The sequence below is a fragment of the Garra rufa genome, chromosome 17 (assembly GCF_049309525.1).
Source record: "Garra rufa chromosome 17, GarRuf1.0, whole genome shotgun sequence".
NCBI lineage: Eukaryota > Metazoa > Chordata > Actinopteri > Cypriniformes > Cyprinidae > Garra > Garra rufa.
Window position 1 is genome coordinate 38882030 of NC_133377.1, and position 21679 is coordinate 38903708.

At 32.9% G+C, this 21679-nt stretch overlaps 1 protein-coding gene across 2 annotated transcripts; it reads right to left on the reverse strand.

Moving 5' to 3' along the window:
* Positions 1–2595: 2595 nt before the first annotated feature.
* Positions 2596–21294, reverse strand: daxx (death-domain associated protein). Of its 2 annotated transcripts, none has more exons than XM_073821324.1 (12): positions 21249–21294; positions 20578–20639; positions 19373–19660; positions 14633–15001; positions 13060–13191; positions 12714–12830; positions 10601–10832; positions 10240–10409; positions 8342–8513; positions 7776–8259; positions 4901–5024; positions 2596–3424 (listed from the first exon to the last, which is right to left on the reverse strand). In XM_073821324.1, exons 3-12 carry the CDS (start codon positions 19580–19582, stop codon positions 3365–3367), a joined length of 2070 nt encoding a protein of 689 aa, XP_073677425.1. In that variant the 5' UTR covers positions 19583–19660; positions 20578–20639; positions 21249–21294; the 3' UTR covers positions 2596–3364. The 2 variants fall into 2 exon arrangements, with proteins under 2 accessions (XP_073677425.1, XP_073677424.1); XM_073821323.1 differs by having other exon boundaries at positions 19373–19606; positions 21249–21283.
* Positions 21295–21679: the final 385 nt, after the last annotated feature.

The following is a 21679-nucleotide window of genomic DNA, read 5'->3' on the forward strand; positions in this document are numbered from 1 at the left end:
CCATTAGAACGTTGTTGGAGTCCAAAAACATTCAATTGGCTTTTATTGGAGAGACTAAAACACTCTTTTAATTATATTTTGTTTTCTGCAGAAGAAAGAAAGAAAATAATTTTCATTTTTGGGCAAAACATCCTTTTTGGTGAATATATACACTACCAGTCAAAATATTTTTTTTTATGTTTTTTTTTTTTTTTTTTTTTTAAGAATTTCACTAACCAAGCCTGCATTTATTTGATCTAAACCACACAGAAAAAGTAGTAATATTGTGAATTAAATTTACTATTTAAAATTATTGCTTTCTATTTGAATATATTTTCAAATTTAATTTATTCCTGTGATCAAAGCTACATTTTCAGCATCATTACTCCAGTCTTCAGAGTCACATGATCCTTTAGAAATCATTCTAATATGTTGATTTGCTGTTTTAAGAAACATTTATTATTAGAGGCCGAGCACCGAAGGTATGTTAGGCACCTTTTGTATCCATTGGCGTTCTTCTTCCGCTTCTTCTTCCATTTCTTCCACTCGAGTTTAGTGCAGCCCATTGAACCGCTTGCGGGAAAGGTATTAAATTTGGAACACAGATAGAGGACAGTCTCAACATTAACAATAGACTTTAACTCAAACTCTCTAGCACCACTATTTGTCCGAAGTTTCACTCATGTTTATGCTAATTTGAAAAATTAGAACACCAAAATTTAAAATTTGTTGGGTTTAGGTCTTTTCGCTATTTTTAGTAGTTTGACTCGTCCTAGACGGTTTCTCTGATTTTCACCAAAATTGGTGCAGACCATCTTTAGACCATGCTGGCTAAAAGTTATTCAATTGAAGTTGATTAGTCAAACTGTTCTCGAATATGGATGTAAGGCTATATCTTCGCAACAGTTTGCCATATTTAGACCAAACTTGGGCTATATCCGAAATCGCCTCCTATTTGTCTTGAACTATGTCACGGAAATTATGTATAAACTCTAGTTAAACAAATCGAATAATCGATTTACAATGAATTTGTACCTGTGTTGTACGCTGTATTACACCGTGGACGAGCGCAAATGAATGATTCAGCTGCGGGCGCCATCTTTTGGCGAGACACGGGAATTCAATCGGCGCGCGGCACGACTCAGTGCATTATGGGTTATATCTAGCCGTTATGAGTACATCGGTTGTACACTTGTTTTTGCAGTGCATTGTGGGATTGAATGAGTGCACTTTCGAACACCCCTTAAAATGGCCGTCCCCTCAAATAGTGCACTCCAATAGAAAACAATTGTTTTAAATAGTAAAAATATTTCCAAATAGTGCACTATTTGAGGGTATAGGGGGCGATTTCGGATATAGCCGAAATATTATTATATATTGTTATATATATTATATAACAATGTTATAACGATCATGACCTAAGGCTATCTGCACATATTCGGTACAGTGCCACCTAGTGGTCAAGTGATATGAAAATTTATTTATTTTTGCTTATAACTTTTCTATGGTTTGACCAAAAATCACAAAACCTACTCCACCTTGACCACTAGTCTGATTTTCATTCAAATCAAGTCAGATCATCTTCAGACTGAGCTGACAAAAAGTTATGGATTTCATGTTGATAGACAAAACCATTTTGGTATAACATTGCAACAAATTTGAGGTATGATGCCAGACTCCTTCTGAGGCTGTATCTCTGCAAAGCTTTGACATATTGACACCAAACTTTGTGTGTACCATTGTCACCTCACACAGAATACACCACATTTGATAACACTGCCACCTGTTGGTCAAAAGTGATAACGCTTTAAATCATATTACTAGTGGTTGTATTTACGTTTTTTTTCACCCTTTTTGACTAAAACAATCTTGAATTGGCTTCAATTACTCATTGCTGCAGTTGCTCTGATGCTTGGCACCTTAATTGCCTTTTTCTGCTATATTTATTATTATCAGTATTTAAAACAGTTTCAGGGTTCTTTGATGAATAAAGATCCAAAGAGCAGCATTTATCTGAAAAAAAAAAAAAAAACACATATAACACTATACAATTTAAAAGCTTAAAATCAGTAAGATTTTGGAAAATAAATTATAGAAATTAATACTATTATTTAGCAAGGATACTTTAAATTGATCAAAAGTGATGATAAAGATATTTATAATGTTGCAAAAGATTTCTATTTCAGATCAATTCTGTTCTTTTGAACTTTCTATTTATTAAAGAAACCTGAAAAAATATATTCAGCTGTTTTCAACATAATTGTTTTTGAATATATTCAAATAGAAAACAACTGTTTTAAATAGTAAAAATATTTCCAAATTTTACTGTTTTTGTCATACTTCGAAATAAATGCAGGCTTGGTGAGCAGAAAAGACTTTAAAAAACATTAAACATCTTACATAAATATATTTTAAAAATGCTATAGTTATCCACCAGTCTGATGGTCTTTGAGCAAGTTTTGCACATATAATATAAACTTGGTTAATAATAAATGTAAATAGAATGTTCTACATCAGTTTAGTAGATTTAATTGTTCTTTTGATGTGCCTTGTCCATTTTAATGCCAATTAAAACCTCAATTAGTTAGGCAGTGTAATTAAAAACAATTTTTAATATGACAATGTTGATCAATTTAATAGATCAGTCATCAGCAGTTTACAGAAATCATTTCAATACTAAAAAAGTGTAAGAAACTCTTGTGCTTTCTCACCTGAGGTCAGTTAAAGAACCAGTTCACCCAAAAGGACAATTCTGTCAATATTTACTCTCAAGTCCTTTGAAATCCAAATACTGATATTTTTCCGTATTGCACAAAAAAAGGTGTACCTATTGTCTGAATTTTTATTTTTTAAGTGAACAATTTCTTTAAGACGTAATCTGGAAATAAAGCTTCCAATGTTCTAAATTGAAGCATGTCAAGTAGTTCATCACTTATGTGGAAATTATTTCTAGAGCTGTGTAAAAAAATCCACAGTGGGCTGTACAAAGTTTTCAACATGTAAGTCAAACACTACACAAAATGAGAGCATTTATTGAGTTGAGGAGGGAAAGCTCACTTCCCCTCATGACTCTTGGCACAAATGAGGATTGCATCCAAACCCTCAAACTAAAACCATAAATACAATACAAGATAAACCCCCTGGTGTAAGAATGTTTAGAGGCATGACCCATTTACAATATACCAAAATACCTCTAAAAAGCCTGTATGAATAACGGCATGCCATTTTCCCCTTGTATAAAAAGTAAACCGTGGCGGCGGTTCAAAACCTGACTGAACCAGTCCAACATAAAATAAAGATTTTTTGTTCTCGGTTCACATTGGCAGGCACTATCGGAGCAGGACGCTGACTGAGATGTCAGCTTAGTACCCTGTGACGGCAGAACTCAATCCGAATCAGACAGAACGATCACTTCCTCTGGGTCGCACTGAGTCGCCACGTTCACCTGTGAACACATGAAAGACAGGAGTCAGCACTTTGTTTAATATAATGCCTATAATGCTGTATGTAATGCTCAGGTGCAGTTCTATTGTTGACTAAAGCTGTTAAAAAACACATTTCCAGTCAAAAGTTTTTGAACAGTATTATTTTTAAATACGTGTCTTCTGCTCACCAAGCCTGCATTTATTTGATCCAAAAAGCAGTAATATTGTGAAATATTTTTACTATTTAAAATATCTGCTTTCTATTTGAATATATTTGAAAATGTAATTTATTCCTGTGATTAAAGCTACATTTTCAGCATCATTACTCCAGTCTTCAGTGTCACATGATCCTCAGAAATTATTCTGATATGCTGATTGCTGTTCAAAAATGTTTTATTAATATTATCAATATTTTAAAACAGTTCAGTACACTTTTTTTCAGGATTCTTTGATGAATAGAAAGATCAGCATTTCTCTGAAATAAAAAGCTTTTGTAACATTATACACTATACCGTTCAAAAGCTTGGAGTCAGTATAAGTTTATTTTTTTAGAAAATAAATTATAGTTATTTTAAAATTAATACCTTTATCTAGCAAGGATGCTTTAAATTGTTTAAAAGTGATGATAAAGACATTTATGATGTTACAAAAGATTTCAGATAAATGCCATTTTCCTGAACTTTCTATTCAAAGAAACCTGAAAAAAATTAATACTCAGTGGTTTTCAAACTAATAATTCAGCAGCAAATCAGAATATTAGAATCATTCTGATTTCTGTGACTGGAGTAATGATGCTTAATATTTAGAAATCACAGGAATAAATTACATTTTAAAATATATTCACATAGAAATTGTTATTTTACATAGTAAAGATATTTCAATTTTTTATGGTTTTGCTGTACTTTGGATCAAATAAATGTTCACCAAAACAGACTTCTTTAAAAAACTTACTGTCCAAAAACATCTGGTAGTGTACATTGATTAAAAATGTAAATAGAAAGAAGTGAATACATTCACTGATGCAAACACTCCATTTCTTATTTTAGTTTGAAGTACTAAAATTACTAAAACTAAAAATGAAAATAACTATTAAAATGTAAAAGACATTTTAAAAAAACAACTAATAAAATTTACTAAAATTTTAATGAAAAATATACAAATAAAAACTATTATTAATAAATACTACAATACTGTACTAAATGATACCAAAATAACACTGCAGTACTTTAAGTGAAGAAAGTTGAGAAAGTTGTAAGAGAATACAGTTATGCTAAAATGTTTTTAGTGCTAGTAAACATAATTATTCTGATTTTTTTCCAAATTTAAATTAAATTAAATTTATTAAAAGTTGCATTGGAATACTGTCATGCTAATATATTCCTGAGCTGTTAAAATCAGCATTTTGCTACAGGAAATGGTGTAATATAAACAATTTGACACATTAAATGCATTTACAGCACCGGTTCAAAGCTAAAACCAAACAGACACGCAGTCACCTTATTTTTCTTAGGCGGTGGTGTGGCTCGTGAGCTTCTGGCCCGGACTCGATTTGGAGTCCTTGTATTGGTAAAGTCTGCTTCCTCAGAACAGCAGATCACACCCATATCCAGAGGAATATCACTGAGAAACAGAAAGAGAAAAACAGCACCGCATGAAGAAAGCTCTCACACTCATGTAGTTCCAAATCAATATGGATGTCTTCCTCTGGAAGAACTCAAAAGAAGAGAAAAATTATATTTACTGAAAATCTGGACATCTGCCCTAGAAAAGATCAGCAGCCATAGAACTTTTGTGCCACTGGCACAAATTTTGATTTTCTTATAGTTTGTTCAAAAGTTAGTAGTTTAAATAGTAATTTAATAGTACAGTTGAGGTCAAAAGTTTGCAACCCCTTTTAGAATCATTGAAAATGTCAATTATGTGACCAAAATAAGAGGAATCATACAAAATACATGTTATTGTTTATTTATTTAGTACTGAACTGAATAAGATATTTCACATAAAATGTTTGCACACAGTCCACTAGAGAAAATAATAGTTGAATTTATAAAAAAATGACCCTGTTCAAAAGTTAACATATGATTGATTCTTAATACTGTGTTGTTGCCTGAATGACCCACAGCTGTGTTTTAGTGTAGTGATAGTTGTTCACGAGTCCCTTGTTTGTCCTGAACAGTTAAACTGCCTGCTTTTCTTCAGAAAAATCCTTCAGGTCCCTTAAAATCTTTGGTGGATTCAGCATTTGTGTTTATTTGAAGCAGGCCTAGTTCTACGGGGGTGCTAGAGCACCCTCAAACAAAATCAACAGCACTCTCAGTTAAAGCTGTAATAATGACATTTTATTGTAGATTTAGCTAACAATCCAGTGCGTTATGGTTTGCACTTTGGAGGTTGGTTTATGTTTCAACATGTTTTGCTGTGTTGAGCAATGTAGTCAATCACGCACATATCTGTTGATTTCTTCAATCAAAGGCGTTTAAAATAGAATCCACTCAAGTTTTTGTTGAGGTAACTTGTTCAGCATGAATTATTTCATTTAAGAAGCACCCTCAGTGATTTAGAGCCAGGCCTGATTTGAACCCTTTTCAACAATGACTGTTATGATTTTGAGATCTTTTCACACTGAGGACAACTGAGGGACTCATATGCAACTATTACAGAAGGTTCAAACGCTCACTGATGCTTCAGAAAGAAATATGATGCAAGATCAGGGCAAATGTAGCTAATTTTGTCTTCTGAGACACATATAAGTGTCTTCTGTTGCCTCTGAAGGTCAATACCAAATGAAAAATATGATATTTAGACAAAATACGAAGAAAAATGTAACATCTTCATTCTGTTTTCACCAATGCGTCGTTTTTTTTTTCCCTTCTGGAGCATCAGTGAGCGTTTGAACCTTCTGTAATAGTTGCATATGAGTCCCTCAGTTGTCCTCAGTGTGAAAAGATGGATCTCAAAATTATACAGTCATTGTTGGAAAGGGTTCAAATTAGTGGTGGGCCGTTATCGGCGTTAACGTGAAACTCTTATCGCGCGATAAAAAAAATATCGCCGTTAATCTATTCTCAAATTTGGGTTGGGAGCTGGGTCTAAACTACGCAAGCTATGATGACTTTCACCTTGATAGTTTAACGCGGATGTATACCGAAGACTGTAGAATATGGTCGCGCGTTTAAGTCTCCTCCGCCAAAACACAGACGGGATCGCGTCGTCCTCCATTCATAAAAACCGAATCTACTATAGCGAAATGCCACGTAAATTCGTCGTTTTTTGGATTCATAAATCAAATGTTGGTCAGTCACTTAATTCAAATCGCGATATGGACTAGTGTATGTGAAAACTGAAATGCAAAAAGACCGTTTTAATATGAATCCGGTATGTTCCGTTTGCCTAGCTGTATGAATGAATGATGGAGACGAGCTTTTACTACACGCATACTGAAACACACGTGATGCTCCCGGTAATTTTTGGCATTTTCATCTCACATGAACAGATAAACTCAATCTCCCAAACTGCTGTGAGTGTCACTTTTACCGTTTCATTTGAGAAAACTAGCATCATATCATATTGTATGACACAGAAACTTCACGGCAACCTGTCAAAATAAAAGGGCTGGGTAGGTGTTGACGTTAAAAAAAAACACAATCTAATAGGGAGAAAAAATAATTTCAGTGTTAGTTAGTTAGTAAACACAAGTACATCTAATTGAACATAATTTATTTTCATCAACAAATTATCATAGAACAACTTTATGAGCTTTATGATCCATTCTCAAAGACTTTAAGTCATTATTTGGGTAGCACACATATTCTGAATGCCTTCAGCAGAATTCAAATTAGCCATTTTAATCTAGATTAATCTAGATTAATTCCAAAATTTAATCTAGATTAATCTAGATTAAAAAAAAAATAATCTATGCCCACCCCTAGTTCAAATACACAAAAATGTTGGCAAACCAAAGAATTTGTGGAACCCGAAGGATTTTTCTGAAGAACAGCAGGCAGTTTAACTGTTCAGGACAAACGAAGGGACTCATGAACAACTATCACTAAACTAAAAACACAGCTGTGGATCATTCAGGCAACAACAGAGTATTAAGAACCAAGGGGATGTAAACTTTTGAACAGGGCCGTTTTTATAAATTTAACTATTATTTTCTCTTGTGGACTATATGTGAACATCTTATGTAATATATCTTATTCAGGTCAGTACTAAAGAAACAATATGCATTTTGTATGATCCCTCTTATTTTAGTAAAAAAGTTAACATTTTTAATGATTCTGAAAGGGGTATACAAACTTTTGACCTCAACTGTAAGTGCTTAAATAAACATCTTTCCATTGTGAGTTTGCACGATTCATTCAATTTTACCTGCCCTGTGTGCAGTTCCCATTGTAAGCAGCAGTCTGGTTTTCAGTCGAGCATCGTTTCCTCTTCTTGTAGTTGCCCATCTCGTCGATTAGTAAGGGGCTTGTTGGAGGTAGTGGACTGCAGTTGGCTGATCTCATAGGGGTTGACGGTGTGTCCTGATGGGTGAAGACAGTCTCAGTGCAGTTAGTGGTGCTTTTAGAGGAAATAAGTTCTGTGTTGTCTGTAGGCATAAGCTCTAAAGTCTCTATTTGACTGAAGTCCTCTGTGGACGCAGGGCTTTGTTTGACAGGTCTGCCGTTTGCGCTCGTCTCCACAGCTCCCGTCTCATGCGTGCTGCTGGCCGGAGACTGCTGATCGTCATCGCCCTGATCCTCCTCTGTATCCTGTACGGAGGATTTGATTGACAGAGGAGAGTTCGCATCGATGGGCTGATCATTGTCACTGTTGTTCATCTGCTCATCTTCGACGTCCTCTTCGTCGTCATCTGAAATTGATGAGAATTGGGTTTGAAATGGCAGAAAAGCAACATTAAGGAAGGAGATGAAGGTGATTTATGTACTTCTTACCCGGACCAACTTGTTCCTGACTGGCTTGGATCTCCTCTTCAATGTCAGGATCAGAGGAATCGTCCTCTTCTTCATCTTCCTCCTCCCCCTCCCCCTCCTCTTCCTCTTCTTCTTTTTCTTCCTGCTCCTCCTTTTCTTTTTCTTTGCTGTCGCTCTGTTGCCCATTAAGTGCCTGTGACGAAAGGACAAATAGATTCAAGACTCATGGTTTCAAGGAGATTCTGGCTTTGGTTTGGACAATGCAGAAACAGAAAGATATTGTATATACACTACAGTTCAAAAGTTTGGGGTCAGTAAGACTTGTAATAGTTTTTAAAGAAGTCTCTTATGCTCATCAAGGCTGCATTTATTTGATTAAAAATACAGAAAAAACAGTAATATTGCAAAATGTTTTTACAATATAAAATAATGTTTTTTATTTAAACATACTTTAAAATAGAATTTATTCCTGTGATGAAATTTTTATCAGCTGTTACTCCAGTCTTAAGTGTCACATGATCCTTCAGAAATCATTCTAATATGCTGATTTATTATTAGAATGATCAATGTTAGAAACAAGAACCTGTGATACTTTTTGGTTTCTTCGATTAATTAAAGCTTAAAAATATCAGCCTTTCTTCAAAATGTAAATATTTTCTAACAATATAAGTTTTTGCTATCACTTTTTTATCAATTTAACACATCCTCGGTGAATAAAAGTATTAAATTCTTAAAAAAAAAAAAAAAGAATAAAAATGTACTGACCCCAAACATTTGAATTGAAGGCTTATTTTTAACTTTTAATTAATCAAAGAAACAAAAAAAAAAAAGTATCACAGGTTCAAAAAAAAATATTTGGTAACTGTTTCTAACATTGATCATTCTAATAATAAATCAGAATATTAGAAAGATTTCTGAAGGATCGTGTGACACTTAAGACTGGAGTAACAGCTGATAAAAATTCAGCTTTTCATCACAGGAATAAATTCTACTTTTAAGTATGTTGAAATAAAAAACATTATTTTATATTGTAAAAACATTTTGCAATATTACTGTTTTTTCTGTATTTTTAATCAAATAAATGCAGCCTTGATGAGCATAAGAGACTTCTTTAAAGACTATTACAAATCTTACTGACCCCAAACTTTTGAACGGTAGTGTATGTGTTTTTTTAAAAATAGTTTATTTAAAATATAAATGCATATAAATAAAGTCATTATTTACATCAAGAAACAAGTTCATTTATTATTTGTTGTTTGTATGATAATTAATTATAATTTTTTTTAAATATTTTAAAACATGTAAAATAGAATATTTTCAATTTTTGTTATTTATATTCATCTTATTTATAAATGATATCTTTCATCAGTATCTTTGAATCAAGAAAAAGGTTTATATTTTATTTTTTTATTTTGATTCTGCTAATTACTTCCAATATTTAAAAACATATTTACTATTTTAATATTCATTTTTTGTATGCATGTATGTGACAACCTTTTAAGTATTTTACATTTTAGTTTAATTCTGTAATTAAAGGCATTTCAGATTCTACTGGAGATAAACCAAATACATGAAGCTGATACAAACCAATGAAATGAATCTTTGAATCACTATAAGACAAAACAAACAATATAAGAATATACACTACTAGTCAGAAGTTTTTCAATTTAAAAAAAAGTCTCTTCTGCTCAACAAGCCTGCATTTATTTGATCCAAAGCACAGCAAAAACAGTTCAATTTTGAAATATTTTTACTATTTAAAATAAGTTCTTTCTATTTGAATACATTTTAATATGTAATTTATTCCTGTGATTTCAAAGCTGATTTTATTTGCAGTCTATGTGAGCAGAAGAGATTTATAAAAAATAAAAATCTTACTGTTCCAAACTTTTGACTGGTAGTATATTTTGTTCTTTTACCTCTTTTTTTAGTCTGTCTTTCTCTTGTCTCTTTCTCATTTCTTCTACTTCGATGTCTTCCTGCTTATTAGCGTATTTGGAGATCACCTCCTCCAGGCTGCTGAGAGCCACGTCTCGGTTTGAGCGGAGTTTGCGATTTAGTGCTGGATCAGTGAGTGCAGGGTCTAACGCTGAAGAAAAAAAACAGAGAAATTCACCTCACATGCTGAACTTACAATCACAAAAAATTCCTCGAGTCCATCCATGTTTATATCAATCCAGAAATGTGCAGAAATCGTTGGTGAGTGTAAAACACAAGACTAATACAATATGACTTGATTATGTTTTCTAGCTGAATTAGAGAGTAACTGAATTGAATTACTAGGTTTGAAGGTATCGGTGAGGTGGGAGCCGAAGTTGTAGACCATATCAAGATGCCGTCTCTCCTGCAGCTTGTTGCCCGTCTCTCTGAAGGCTTCTTGAGCGATTTGTGTTATCTGTTTGCGGCTGAGCAGGATTTTGTAGCGTTCGTTGGCACGCTGAACCACCTTCAGCATATCTGTGTAGTCCGGTGGATTATGAAGAGCTTCTGGACTGTTAATGTAGCGTTCAATCTACAAATCAAAGAGAAAAGAAAACAGTAAAGACAAGAAAACGAAAAGAAAAATTATTTTTTTGTAACATTTGCTCTCTAGATTTCATTCAATGAGCAATTTTTACCTTTATAAGGGTGTATTTTTTCATTGAAACATTTTTTTTAGTAAATCTGATAGGGATAGTTTACCCAAAAATGGAAATTCTCGTAATAATTACTCAGCCTCATTTCGTTACAAAACTGTAAGACTCTCGTTCATCGTCTGAACACAAATTAAGATATTCTTGACGAAATCTGAGAATTTGCAAACGAAAAGTACTGTGGGCGACTATGAAGAATATTTAGGAACAGCATATTTGTGTTTGCGCTGAGGTGAGCTTCAAGATTTCTACGTGTTTTTGCAACGTTGAGTAATGTAATGTATCACAGACATATCTCACAAATCCTTTCATAAACAAATTGTAGAAAGAATGTAAATAAGAGATTGATTGAGAAGTATAGAGTGCTTCGTTGAATATAATGGAAATTTGTGAGATTAAAAGTTGAGTGACAACTTTTAATTATTTTTAAGGGAGTTTGTAAATGAGATATTGATTTAATACAACAGTTAAATAAACAAGTTATTATTAAGAGACTTACATTGTTTGACTATAACACTTGCCTGATTTTGCTCTATTTCACCATCAAAAATATATCACAAAACAAATCACAACTAAGCCGCTGCACATCTTCATTTAAACACAGCAGTGTTACATTTATGAATGAATGTGCGTTTTTAAACAAATCAAACTAATTAAAAGAATGAATGATTCAGTAATGAAATCAGTGACTTGGCGCCACCTACTGGTAGATTTAGTTTCATTTTTAAAGTATATTTTCAGTATATATTTCTGTGTTCAAAATTTTGTTTAAAACATTAATCTCAACATGAATTTATGAATTTGATTGCACTCATGCCACCTCTGAGCCTCATTAAACATGAAAATAATTAATTTTGTTAATATTGATTTCATTTGATTGGTAACTTATTCTTATTCTGGTGTTTTAATTAGAAATTTTAAAAAGCCTAAAAAATATAATTTTTTAAAAATGTGACAAAAGATGACATACTTTTAATAAAGTTAGAAAAAAGAAAGTAAGTGTAGAGCCCTGCTTTACAGAATGGTTCTTCAACCAAACATCTGTTTCAATCATGTGATCAGTGACTACTGAACAAATCAAACAAATTTATAAATCAAATCACTCAATCTCTGGTCCAATGCATAAATGAGGAATCCTTGAGAAACTTTTGTATATTGGAATATTCTTGATCACGCAAGTATGACTTCAAAGCATCAAGAGCTGAGCTCAAGGGATACGCCCTAATGCTGTTGGAGCTTAATTATTTCAGAAATTCATAAGCATTAATAATGCAAAATGCCCACATTGATTACAGATTGTGAGATAGAAAAGGGGAGGAGAATTTATATTTGTATCAATTTTTTTGATAAGAAACACCCTGTTTATAGCATTTCTGAAAGCCCCCTTACTCCTCATTCTTTGCAGTGCAATTACAGAATTGAGATGACCTTCAATATGGCTAACTTTTATTACCAGGGCTCCAGACTAATATTTGAGAGCAGTGGCACTAAGTTCTAACGCATTTTCATTCATGTTTGCTTTTAGAGATGCGCAGCAGCGGCTGAGCTGTTACTTTATTTTGAACTATTTTTGTTGATGAAAAATCAAACAAGGTTAGTCACTTAACATTAACTTCTTGTTTACTGGACTGTTTTGCAAACTCCCTTAATATCATAGGCTTGGGGAAAGAGGAATAGGGAAATTATGACGCATTAATTTGAGTACTAAGAATCTAGAGAACTAATCTTGAGTAAAGTGATTTCTCAAGCAAAAGAAGAACCTTTTTGTTGATCTCTGGGTAGCGTGTTCCACTGTAGGGAATCTTCTGCTCGATCACTCGACCCGTCAGCGTGTTGCAGTCCTTCAGCTCACACAGTTTCTCATAGATCTTCATCATCTGAGACCACAAAACAACATTAAAGACCATATGCAATAAAATCTTATTACTTCAAAATCATTTTATTGTATTAAAATGGTTTGATTTACTTTGACAACATACAGTAACTTCCAGAACTCTGTCTATATAGGACCATTTATTGAAAACAAGGTACAAAGGCAACTTTTCCTGAACTTTCAATTTATATGAATCAAATTTGAAATGCTGAAGCAGGAATGAACAGACTTACCTTGCGTTTAAGCTTGTGCTCCTGAATATAAGTGGAGTCCTCCTTCTCCAGATCGTCTATACTCAACTCTCGCTCCTGCAGCCGTCGGATCTCCTCATTATAAACCTTCAACAGGTTTTCCAGGTATGCAATCTGAAACAGAACATGAGACACAAATTATAGTTCACATTTTGAATGTAAAAGTCAATCTCTCCACTCATTTCAATGCCCATGCACAGATATTTGTAAGTATTGATATATGATTTTGTAAAAGCCTACCATAGTAAAAATGTAATATATATGTCTTAAGTCGCTTGCTTTCATTTGTAGCAATGGCCAAAAATACATTGTATGGGTCAAAATTATTGATTTTTCTTTTATGTCAAAAATCATTAGGAAATTAAGTAAAGATCATGTTCCATGAAGATTTTTTGTAAAATTCCTACTGTAAATTCCTACTGTAAATTCCTACCTATCAAAGTGTAATTTTTGATTAGTAATATGGATTGTTAAGAACTTAATTTGGACAAATTTAAAGGTGATTTTCTCAGGATTTTGATTTTTTTGCACCCTTAGATTCCAGATTTTCAAATAGATGTATCTCGGCCAAATATTGTCCTATCCTAACAAACTATACATCAATAGCTTATTTATTGAGCTTTCATATGATGTATACATCTCAGTTTTGTAAAATTTAACCTTATGACTGGTTTTGTGGTCCAGGGTCACATATTATAAAATATCTAATTATTTTATACTAAGTATAGTCCAAAGCCAATAACATATCTACTAACATATCACTCGTGTTTTACTATAAATTATAAATGAACTTTATTTGTAGTATGACTAGGCACTTTTTCCTAATAATAAGCCTATAAATACGTTTAATATTTTTTATGAGAATTGTGTGATCGCTGATCTTCTGCGCAATTAAAGTGAATAAAGTATAAAATTAGATGTTCATAATTAAAAGACTTTACACATACCAGTTTACTATACCAAAATTACAATTGGGTATTGGTATACATAAATATGTAAATGTATTTGTAGTATACTTAGCATAAAATAAATGTATATTAAAAAATTTTATATTTTGAGTATATTTATTTTTCACTTGGGTACTTATTCACTGTAAAAAATACATAAAAATAGGGGTTTACCTGTAATTTGCACTTCTGTTTTATGGTTAACGTACATTTCTGTCAAAATTACCAGTACATTTTTGTACAACAATGTATATTGGTATGTACTGTCATTTGGCTACATTCTTTATTGGATGAATAGTACATTCCCTCATTAAATAAAACACACTGTATACAATTGTATCTTTAGGGCGTATTTTGCATTCCATTTACTTTGGACAGTCTTTGGACAATATTTACTTCAAAAAAAGGGCAATAAAATTACACATGATGTCAAATATTTCCGTTCTTACAAAAAGACACTTTTAAATAGGACTATCCCACATCCCACTTTAAATGAAAGCATGCAAACTCTTTACTGATTTTTTTTTTCAAACCCCTTTAGAGAATACTGGAACCAATGTTTTTGAAAACCAATAGTGTTAAGATAAATGAATGGATTGCTGTAATACCTGTCTCCTTGAAGCCCTTTTTGTTTTCTTAGTGTCCTCTTCCCCTTCTTCCTTTTCCTCCTCTTTTTCAACCTGTACATCCTCCTTTAAATTTGTCCCATTGCTCTTTTGCTCAGGTTTTGTCTGCAAGGGGACAGACTGTATGGAGGACCTTTTCCGAGCCGTGTGCTGTTTAAGAACGGTGCAGAGTTCGTTAATGTAGACAAAGGTTTTGCCAGTGTTGGCCTGGGCTCGTGTGAGGCAGCGGCCAAGAGTGTTACGGAACTCCACTGATGACAGGAAAGTCGGCAGGGCCTTCGAGTATCTGGTCTGGAGGTAGGTCACGACCTCTGGATGGTCTTGGGAGTATTTGGAGCAATGTTCCACAAACTGGACAAACATTGGGTTGGATTCGAAGTGGGAAAAAAGGAAGAAAAATACAGTTATTATAATATGGTAAAAGTAAAAACAGTGTTTCTGCCAGTTTTATGGTAAATTTAATGTAAATTTAAAGATCAAGACCAAGTATGGTCTCTAAATGTAAATCTCTTGCACTAGCAATGCTTCCAACCTTGAAAATAGAACTTTTTTCATATCTACATTACTTTTTAATTCATTTTACAAAACAAACTGTATTTATACATCTTAAAGCTTTAATAACTCCCAACAACTAGTATATGGAAATCTTGACATTTTTTGGATTTCACTCCAAAAAAAAGTGACGTTTTTCATAAGTATTTCATGTGCAAATGTAAAGATTCTTAAATCAAGATACATTTAGTTGAGAAGCAAAATAACATAAGATAAGTCTTGTTTACTGAGAAATTAATCCAAATAATGTCAGTTTATGATTAAAATAAGAACAAAAATCTATTTATAATTTAGTTTTTCCATTTCAAGTACATTACCAGTCAAAAGCTTTTGAAGTTTTTTAAATACAGTGGAATGCGAAAGTTTGGGAATCCCTTGTAGAATCTGTGAAAATGTGAATAATTTTAACAAAATAAGAGAGATCATACAAAATGCATGTTATCTTTTATTTAGTACTGTCCTGAGTAATATATTTACATACAGTCCACAATACAAAATAATAGCTGAAATTATTAAAATAACCCCCTGCAAAAGTTTGAGAAACCTTAGTTTTTATTACTGTGTGTGGTTACCTGGATGATCTACGATTGTTTTTTTTTATTTTGTAATGGTTGTTCACGAGTCTCTTGTTTGTTTTGAACAGTTAAACTGAGCACTGTTCTTCAGAAAAAATCCTTCAGGTCCTGCAGATTCTTCATTTTCCAGCATCTTTTGCATATTTGAACCCTTTCCAGCAGTGACTGTATGATTTTGGGATCCATCTTTTCACACTCAGGACAACTGAGGGACTCAAACACAACTATTAAAAAAGGTTCAAACATTCACTGATGCTCCAGAAGGAAACACAATGCATTAAGAGCCGGGGGGTGTAAACTTTTGAACAAAATGAAGATGTGCAAATTTTTATTTTTTTGCTGAAATATGATTTTTTTTTCCATTTAGTACTGCCTTTCGTTAGCAACAGAAGAAACTTGCATGTTTCCCGGAAGACAAATTAAGTACAATTTACCTTGATCTTCAAATTCAAAAAGTTTTCACCCCCCGACAAACAACAAGAGACTCGTGAACAACCATTACAAAACAAAAAAACAATCGTAGATCATCCAGGTAACCACACACAGTAATAAAAACTAAGGTTTCTCAAACTTTTGCAGGGGGTTATTTTAATAATTTCAGCAATTATTTTGTAGTGTGGACTATATGTAAACATCTTTGATGTAAAATATCTTACTCAGGACAGTACTAAATAAAAAAATAACATGCACTTTGTATGATCTCTCTTATTTTGTTAAAATTATTCACATTTTCACAGATTCTACAAGGGATTCCCAAACTTCCGCATACCACTGTAAGTATCTTCTGCTCAAACAAGCCTGCAACCATTTGATCCAAAGTACAGCAAAAACAAATAAAAAAAATAATTTATCCCTGTGATCAAAGCATCATTACTCAAGTCTTCAGTGTCACATTATACTTCTGAAATCATTCTAAAATGCTGATCTGCTGCCAAAAAACATTTTTTATTATTATCAATATTTAAAACAGTTGAGTAATTTTTTTCAGGATTCTTTGATTAATAGAAAGATCCAAAGATCAGCATTTATCCAAAATAAAAAGCTTTGGTAACACTGTACAGTATATCATTTAAACGCTTGGAGCCAGTATAATGTTTCATTTTTGGGAGGAAAGAAATTATAAAAATTTGTTAACCTTGGTTAACTTTAAATTCAAGGACCTTGTAAGGACTTTCCAGGTCCAATACCCTAAAATTTAAGGACTTACACTCTTAAAAATACAGGTTCTTTATTGGCATCAATTTTCCTATGAACCTTGAACATCCATGGAACCTTTCAAATGCAGAAAAGGTTCTTTATAGTCAATTTTCAAAATGGTTATTTTAGGAAATGTTCATTGAAAGGTTCTTTGGAAAACCAAAAATGGTTCTTCTACAGCGTCACTGCAAAAACACCCTTTTGAAACCTTTATTTTTAAGAGTGTAATTTGGAGACACATTTCGAGTGAGAGCTAAGCTAAGAGTAAGGGTGGGGTTGACCTCATTGCAATGGATGATGCTTGCTTATTAACTATGCACACAGTGATTGGCTGATAGGGGAGGAGTCTCTGTCAGAGATTTCATATTCAAATAAAGGTTTAAAAATAAAAATGTTGCCACATTCAAATAAAGATTTTAAAATGTAGGATGCGTGCCACTAATTAAACAAGTACATGTATATGTTAAACAAGAATAAGTAACTATGATGTAAGCAAAGTAAAATTTGGAGTTGGGTTAACCTCCAAAACCAAAAGTGCAAATAAATGTAGCGTGTTTCTAAAATAGAAACCATTGCAAAATTTGTAATGGTTTTACTGGTTATAATAGGAATTGTACTGGTTTTAATGGTAACTGTTAGTCTCTACTGGTAATTGCTCACCTTCTATTAGTGACTTGTTAAAACTACTATGGAGTACGTCACAAAACACACAACAGGAAGCAGAAACCATTAGAATTTCTGTAATGGTTTCTATTGTTTTTTTTCAGCAGGGAGGATAGTTTGTGAGTTTGTCCTAGTGACTACTTCTACTCCTAACGTTTTACAGATTTAGGAGTTTTTGTGCTAAAATGCTTTGTGAAATACTCTTCTTCTAAATCTTAAATTTAGGATTGACCAGCCCATTGTTTTTAAGATTTCCTCCTAGATCGGCAAGTTACAAGCTACTTTTAGCCTTAAGATGTTTTGTGAATACAGGCCCTGATATTCCATTTGTCGTATTTCTGTCTTGCATAAAACTGAAGAACATGAATTTTATTGAAAAGAGCTTAAAACCAGAAGTTTTAAGATATATGAATATGAAGTTTTCTTCTTTGGTGAGCCAAATATCTTGAAACTTGCATTTCCCAGGCATCACGTTTTCAGCGGTTTCAGCCTATTTTTGAGATACTTTCGTAGTAGTTTTGTGCGCGCGTGAATATCATGGCAAAGTACAACACAAAGTACCTCCCGTGGGAAACACTTAAGGGATGACACTAAGGGCAAAAACGCTGTTTTTTCATGCACCTATTAAGTTTGAGATTTTGGACTTTCTGGTTTTCAGACTAGTGTAAAGACAACATATTAAAAAAACACTGTTAAGGGTTTCTTTTATAGCACTTTATCTATTTGTGTCAATAGATTTCAATTACAATGCATATTTTTTAAAAGCCGTTTTCTCAAAATGAGTTTTTTGTTCTACACTGAGGCATAAATCTCCACTTCAGTGACACTTACACACACCAAACTTTACATTTTAATTTCTGTCGACATCCTGAAGGTTTTTACAGAGGGATTTGTTCATATACAATTTACATGATTTTATATTTTATTCCCCAAAAAAATGGTAAAAAATATAGTCTTTTGACTCTAATATGTCAAAGAAACTAAATGAATTTTGAAACTGACTTCATCCAGTGTTTAGATTTTTGTACTAGAAATGTATGCAAATTAGCACATATTCCATTAAATAATAGCTTGTTTGCATATTTAAACCTAACGTTTTAGAAAACTTGTAATACAAAAAGTTTTTTGCAATTAAGTAAATCAATCAATCGGGTAAGTAAGGTGATAACTATTAGTTTTTTTTTACCCTATTCACCTACAGTGTCTCGCTTTAACTGCTCTAGAATTTTTTTTTCAGATTCACAAACTTTTAAGGATTTTAAGGACCTGTAGGAACCCTGGATAAAAACATTTATAGTGTTACAAAGATTTATAATTCAGATAGTTCTCTGAACTTTATATTCATCAAAGAAACCTGAAAATTCTACTCCGCTGTTTTCAACATAATAATAAAAAATAAATTTGAGGAGCAAATCAGAATATTAGAATGATTCCTGAAGGATCATGTGAGTGGAGTAATAATGCTTAAAATCTGCTTTGCATCACAGAAATAAATTACATTTTAAAATATATTCAAATAGAAAATTATTTTAAATAGTAAAAATATTTCAAAACTGTACTGTTTTTACTCTACTTTAGATCAAATAAATGCAGGCTTGGTGAGCAGAAGAGACTTCTTTAAAAAACATTACAAATTATTGACTGGTAGTGCAAATGTATCTTGATTTAATGGTGTTTTTTGGCCTTAATTTGTGGATAACAAACATAAATGTTTTAAATATTGTAACCAAAGTACCTCTGCAAACAGTTTTTCATTCTCCACCTTCAGGACATGAACATCCTTCTTCGCGCTTGCGAATGGAGACTTTGTGATGTGTGTTGGAGCCGGCGGCTGATTCTTCACAGGCGTTTTTGACTGGCAGTTTGTAGCACAAGAATAGGACGTGGAAGCTTCTTCATCGTCATCGTCAAGGATCACAATGCTGTCCATCACTGCTCCGGCCATCCGGAAGGGAGGAGAAAGAATTTGCTGAGGAGTAACGAATGTGGAGGTGTCAGGCCTGCATTTCAACTACACCAATACCTGGAAACATACCAGTTACTATTTATGATTCCACTCTTTGTGCAATACTGATGCCATTACCAAGACAACAGAATAGATATATTTATACACTACCAGTTAAAAGATTTTTAGATTTACATTTATTTAATCCAAAATACAGCAAAAGCAGTAATAACGTGAAATATTTTTACTATTTAAAATAACTGCTTTATATTTGAATATATTTAAAAATGTAATTTATTCCTGTGGTCAAACCTAAATTTTCAGCATCATTACTTCAGTGTCACATGATCCTTCAGAAATCATTCTAATATGCTGGTTTGCTGTTCAAGAAACATTTATTATTATTTTATCAATATTTAAAACGGTCGAGGACTTTTTTTAGGATTCTTGATGATGAATAGAAAGATCAGCATTTATCTGAAATAAAATGAGCTTTGAGCCTTAAAATGATAAAAAATGAGAATAAAGACATTTATAATGTTACATAAGATTTCTCTTTCAGATAAATGCTGTTCTTCTGAACGTTTGATTCATCAAAGAAACATGAAAAACATTCTTCTCAGCTGTTTTTAACATAATAACAATAAATTCTATGTGACATTGAAGACTGGAGTAATGATGCTAAACATTCATCTTTGAAATCACAGGAATAAATTAAATTTTAAAATATATTTAAATAGAAAACAGTTATTTTAAGTAGTAAAAATATTTCCAAGTATTACTGTTTTTGCTGTACTTTGGATCAAAGAAATGCAGGCTTGGTGAGCAGAAGAGACTTCTTTACAAAACAATAACCATCTTACTAGTTGACTGGTAGTGTATTTTGGTTATATTTAAAATCACAATGCATATCAAAACGCATTTTAATACTTCAACATCTGCATAATATGTATGAATGTATTTAGTATTTATGTGTTCTGCTTTTCTGTACATACCTGAGCACTGAGCATTTATCTGGCCAAGACAGTCCAAATTGAGATGCCAAAATCTTATGTACCTAGAGAAAAATATATGAATCAGTGTAACACACCTGCATGCCTGAGACAATCGTGTGTTAATAAACGTAATATTATGGCTAAATAATATCAATATTCGTAAAGACGTTGGTATGTCATAGAAACTTGAAAACAAAATGTTGTTTAAAAAGTTTTGGGTGGTATTACTCACCACTGTAATTAAAAGCAAACAAAAGACAGAAGAGACATATAATGACTCATGATATTTACAATATTACATGTAATGACTACGGTGTTTTGGCGGTAACTATATTTACAATGGTACCTTTTTGATTTAATTTCATAGCAACTATATTTAATAGATGACTAAGGCCAAAGACATCTTAAAATTCTGATATTATATGGATACAATTATAATATTTTAGCTTAAATTGCCTGCTGATCTAGAGACTGTTGCTCTTTAATTCGGTCAAGCCAGTAACCTTACAGCTTCCTTCCGTTGTTTTGTTAAAAGCCTTAAAACATCAATCATGAATTGTAACTTCATAACACCTCACGTTCCTCGCTATCTTTACAAACCAATTATCAAATAATTTACATAAAACCTCGTTGCCGATCAATCAATAAAAAGACAATCAGAAACAACTTACGCGCTCGGATCCTGAAACTCAGCGCTGGATCTATGTACCGCTCAACATGAGACGCGCTGGTTCGCTGGCGGCCAGTAATCTGATCGCTCATTGGCTGAGCGCTGGGACGTGTTTCTTCTGCGATCTGATTTCGACGCAACAAATTTGGATGCTTATCAGCGCCGCGCAGGGAACAGGAGACCCTGACCCTGACAGAAGAAACTCGGTGGACGTTTTTCCAGTAAACGGTTAAATGATGTGCATCAAACAAAATCGTAACGTTGCCTGTCTTCAGATGTGCATCTTGTGTTTTGTTTCTACAGAAACAAAACCGATACTCATCAGGTTCCTACTATTTGTTTGTTTCAGGCTAAGCCTGTGTCACAATTTGAAGTAACTGTTTATCTGGAGCCTGAAGTCATTCTAGGGACCACATGAGTCAAGGGCAAGAA

Coding starts and splice junctions, on each gene's coding strand:
- daxx (XM_073821323.1), bottom strand. Junction 10,833..12,713: donor ACCCAGAGATCAACAAAAAG/GTTCTTCTTTTG, acceptor TTTGATTTGTAG/ATTGAACGCTACATTAACAG. Junction 3,425..4,900: donor CACCGCCTAAGAAAAATAAG/GTGACTGCGTGT, acceptor ATGTGTTCACAG/GTGAACGTGGCGACTCAGTG.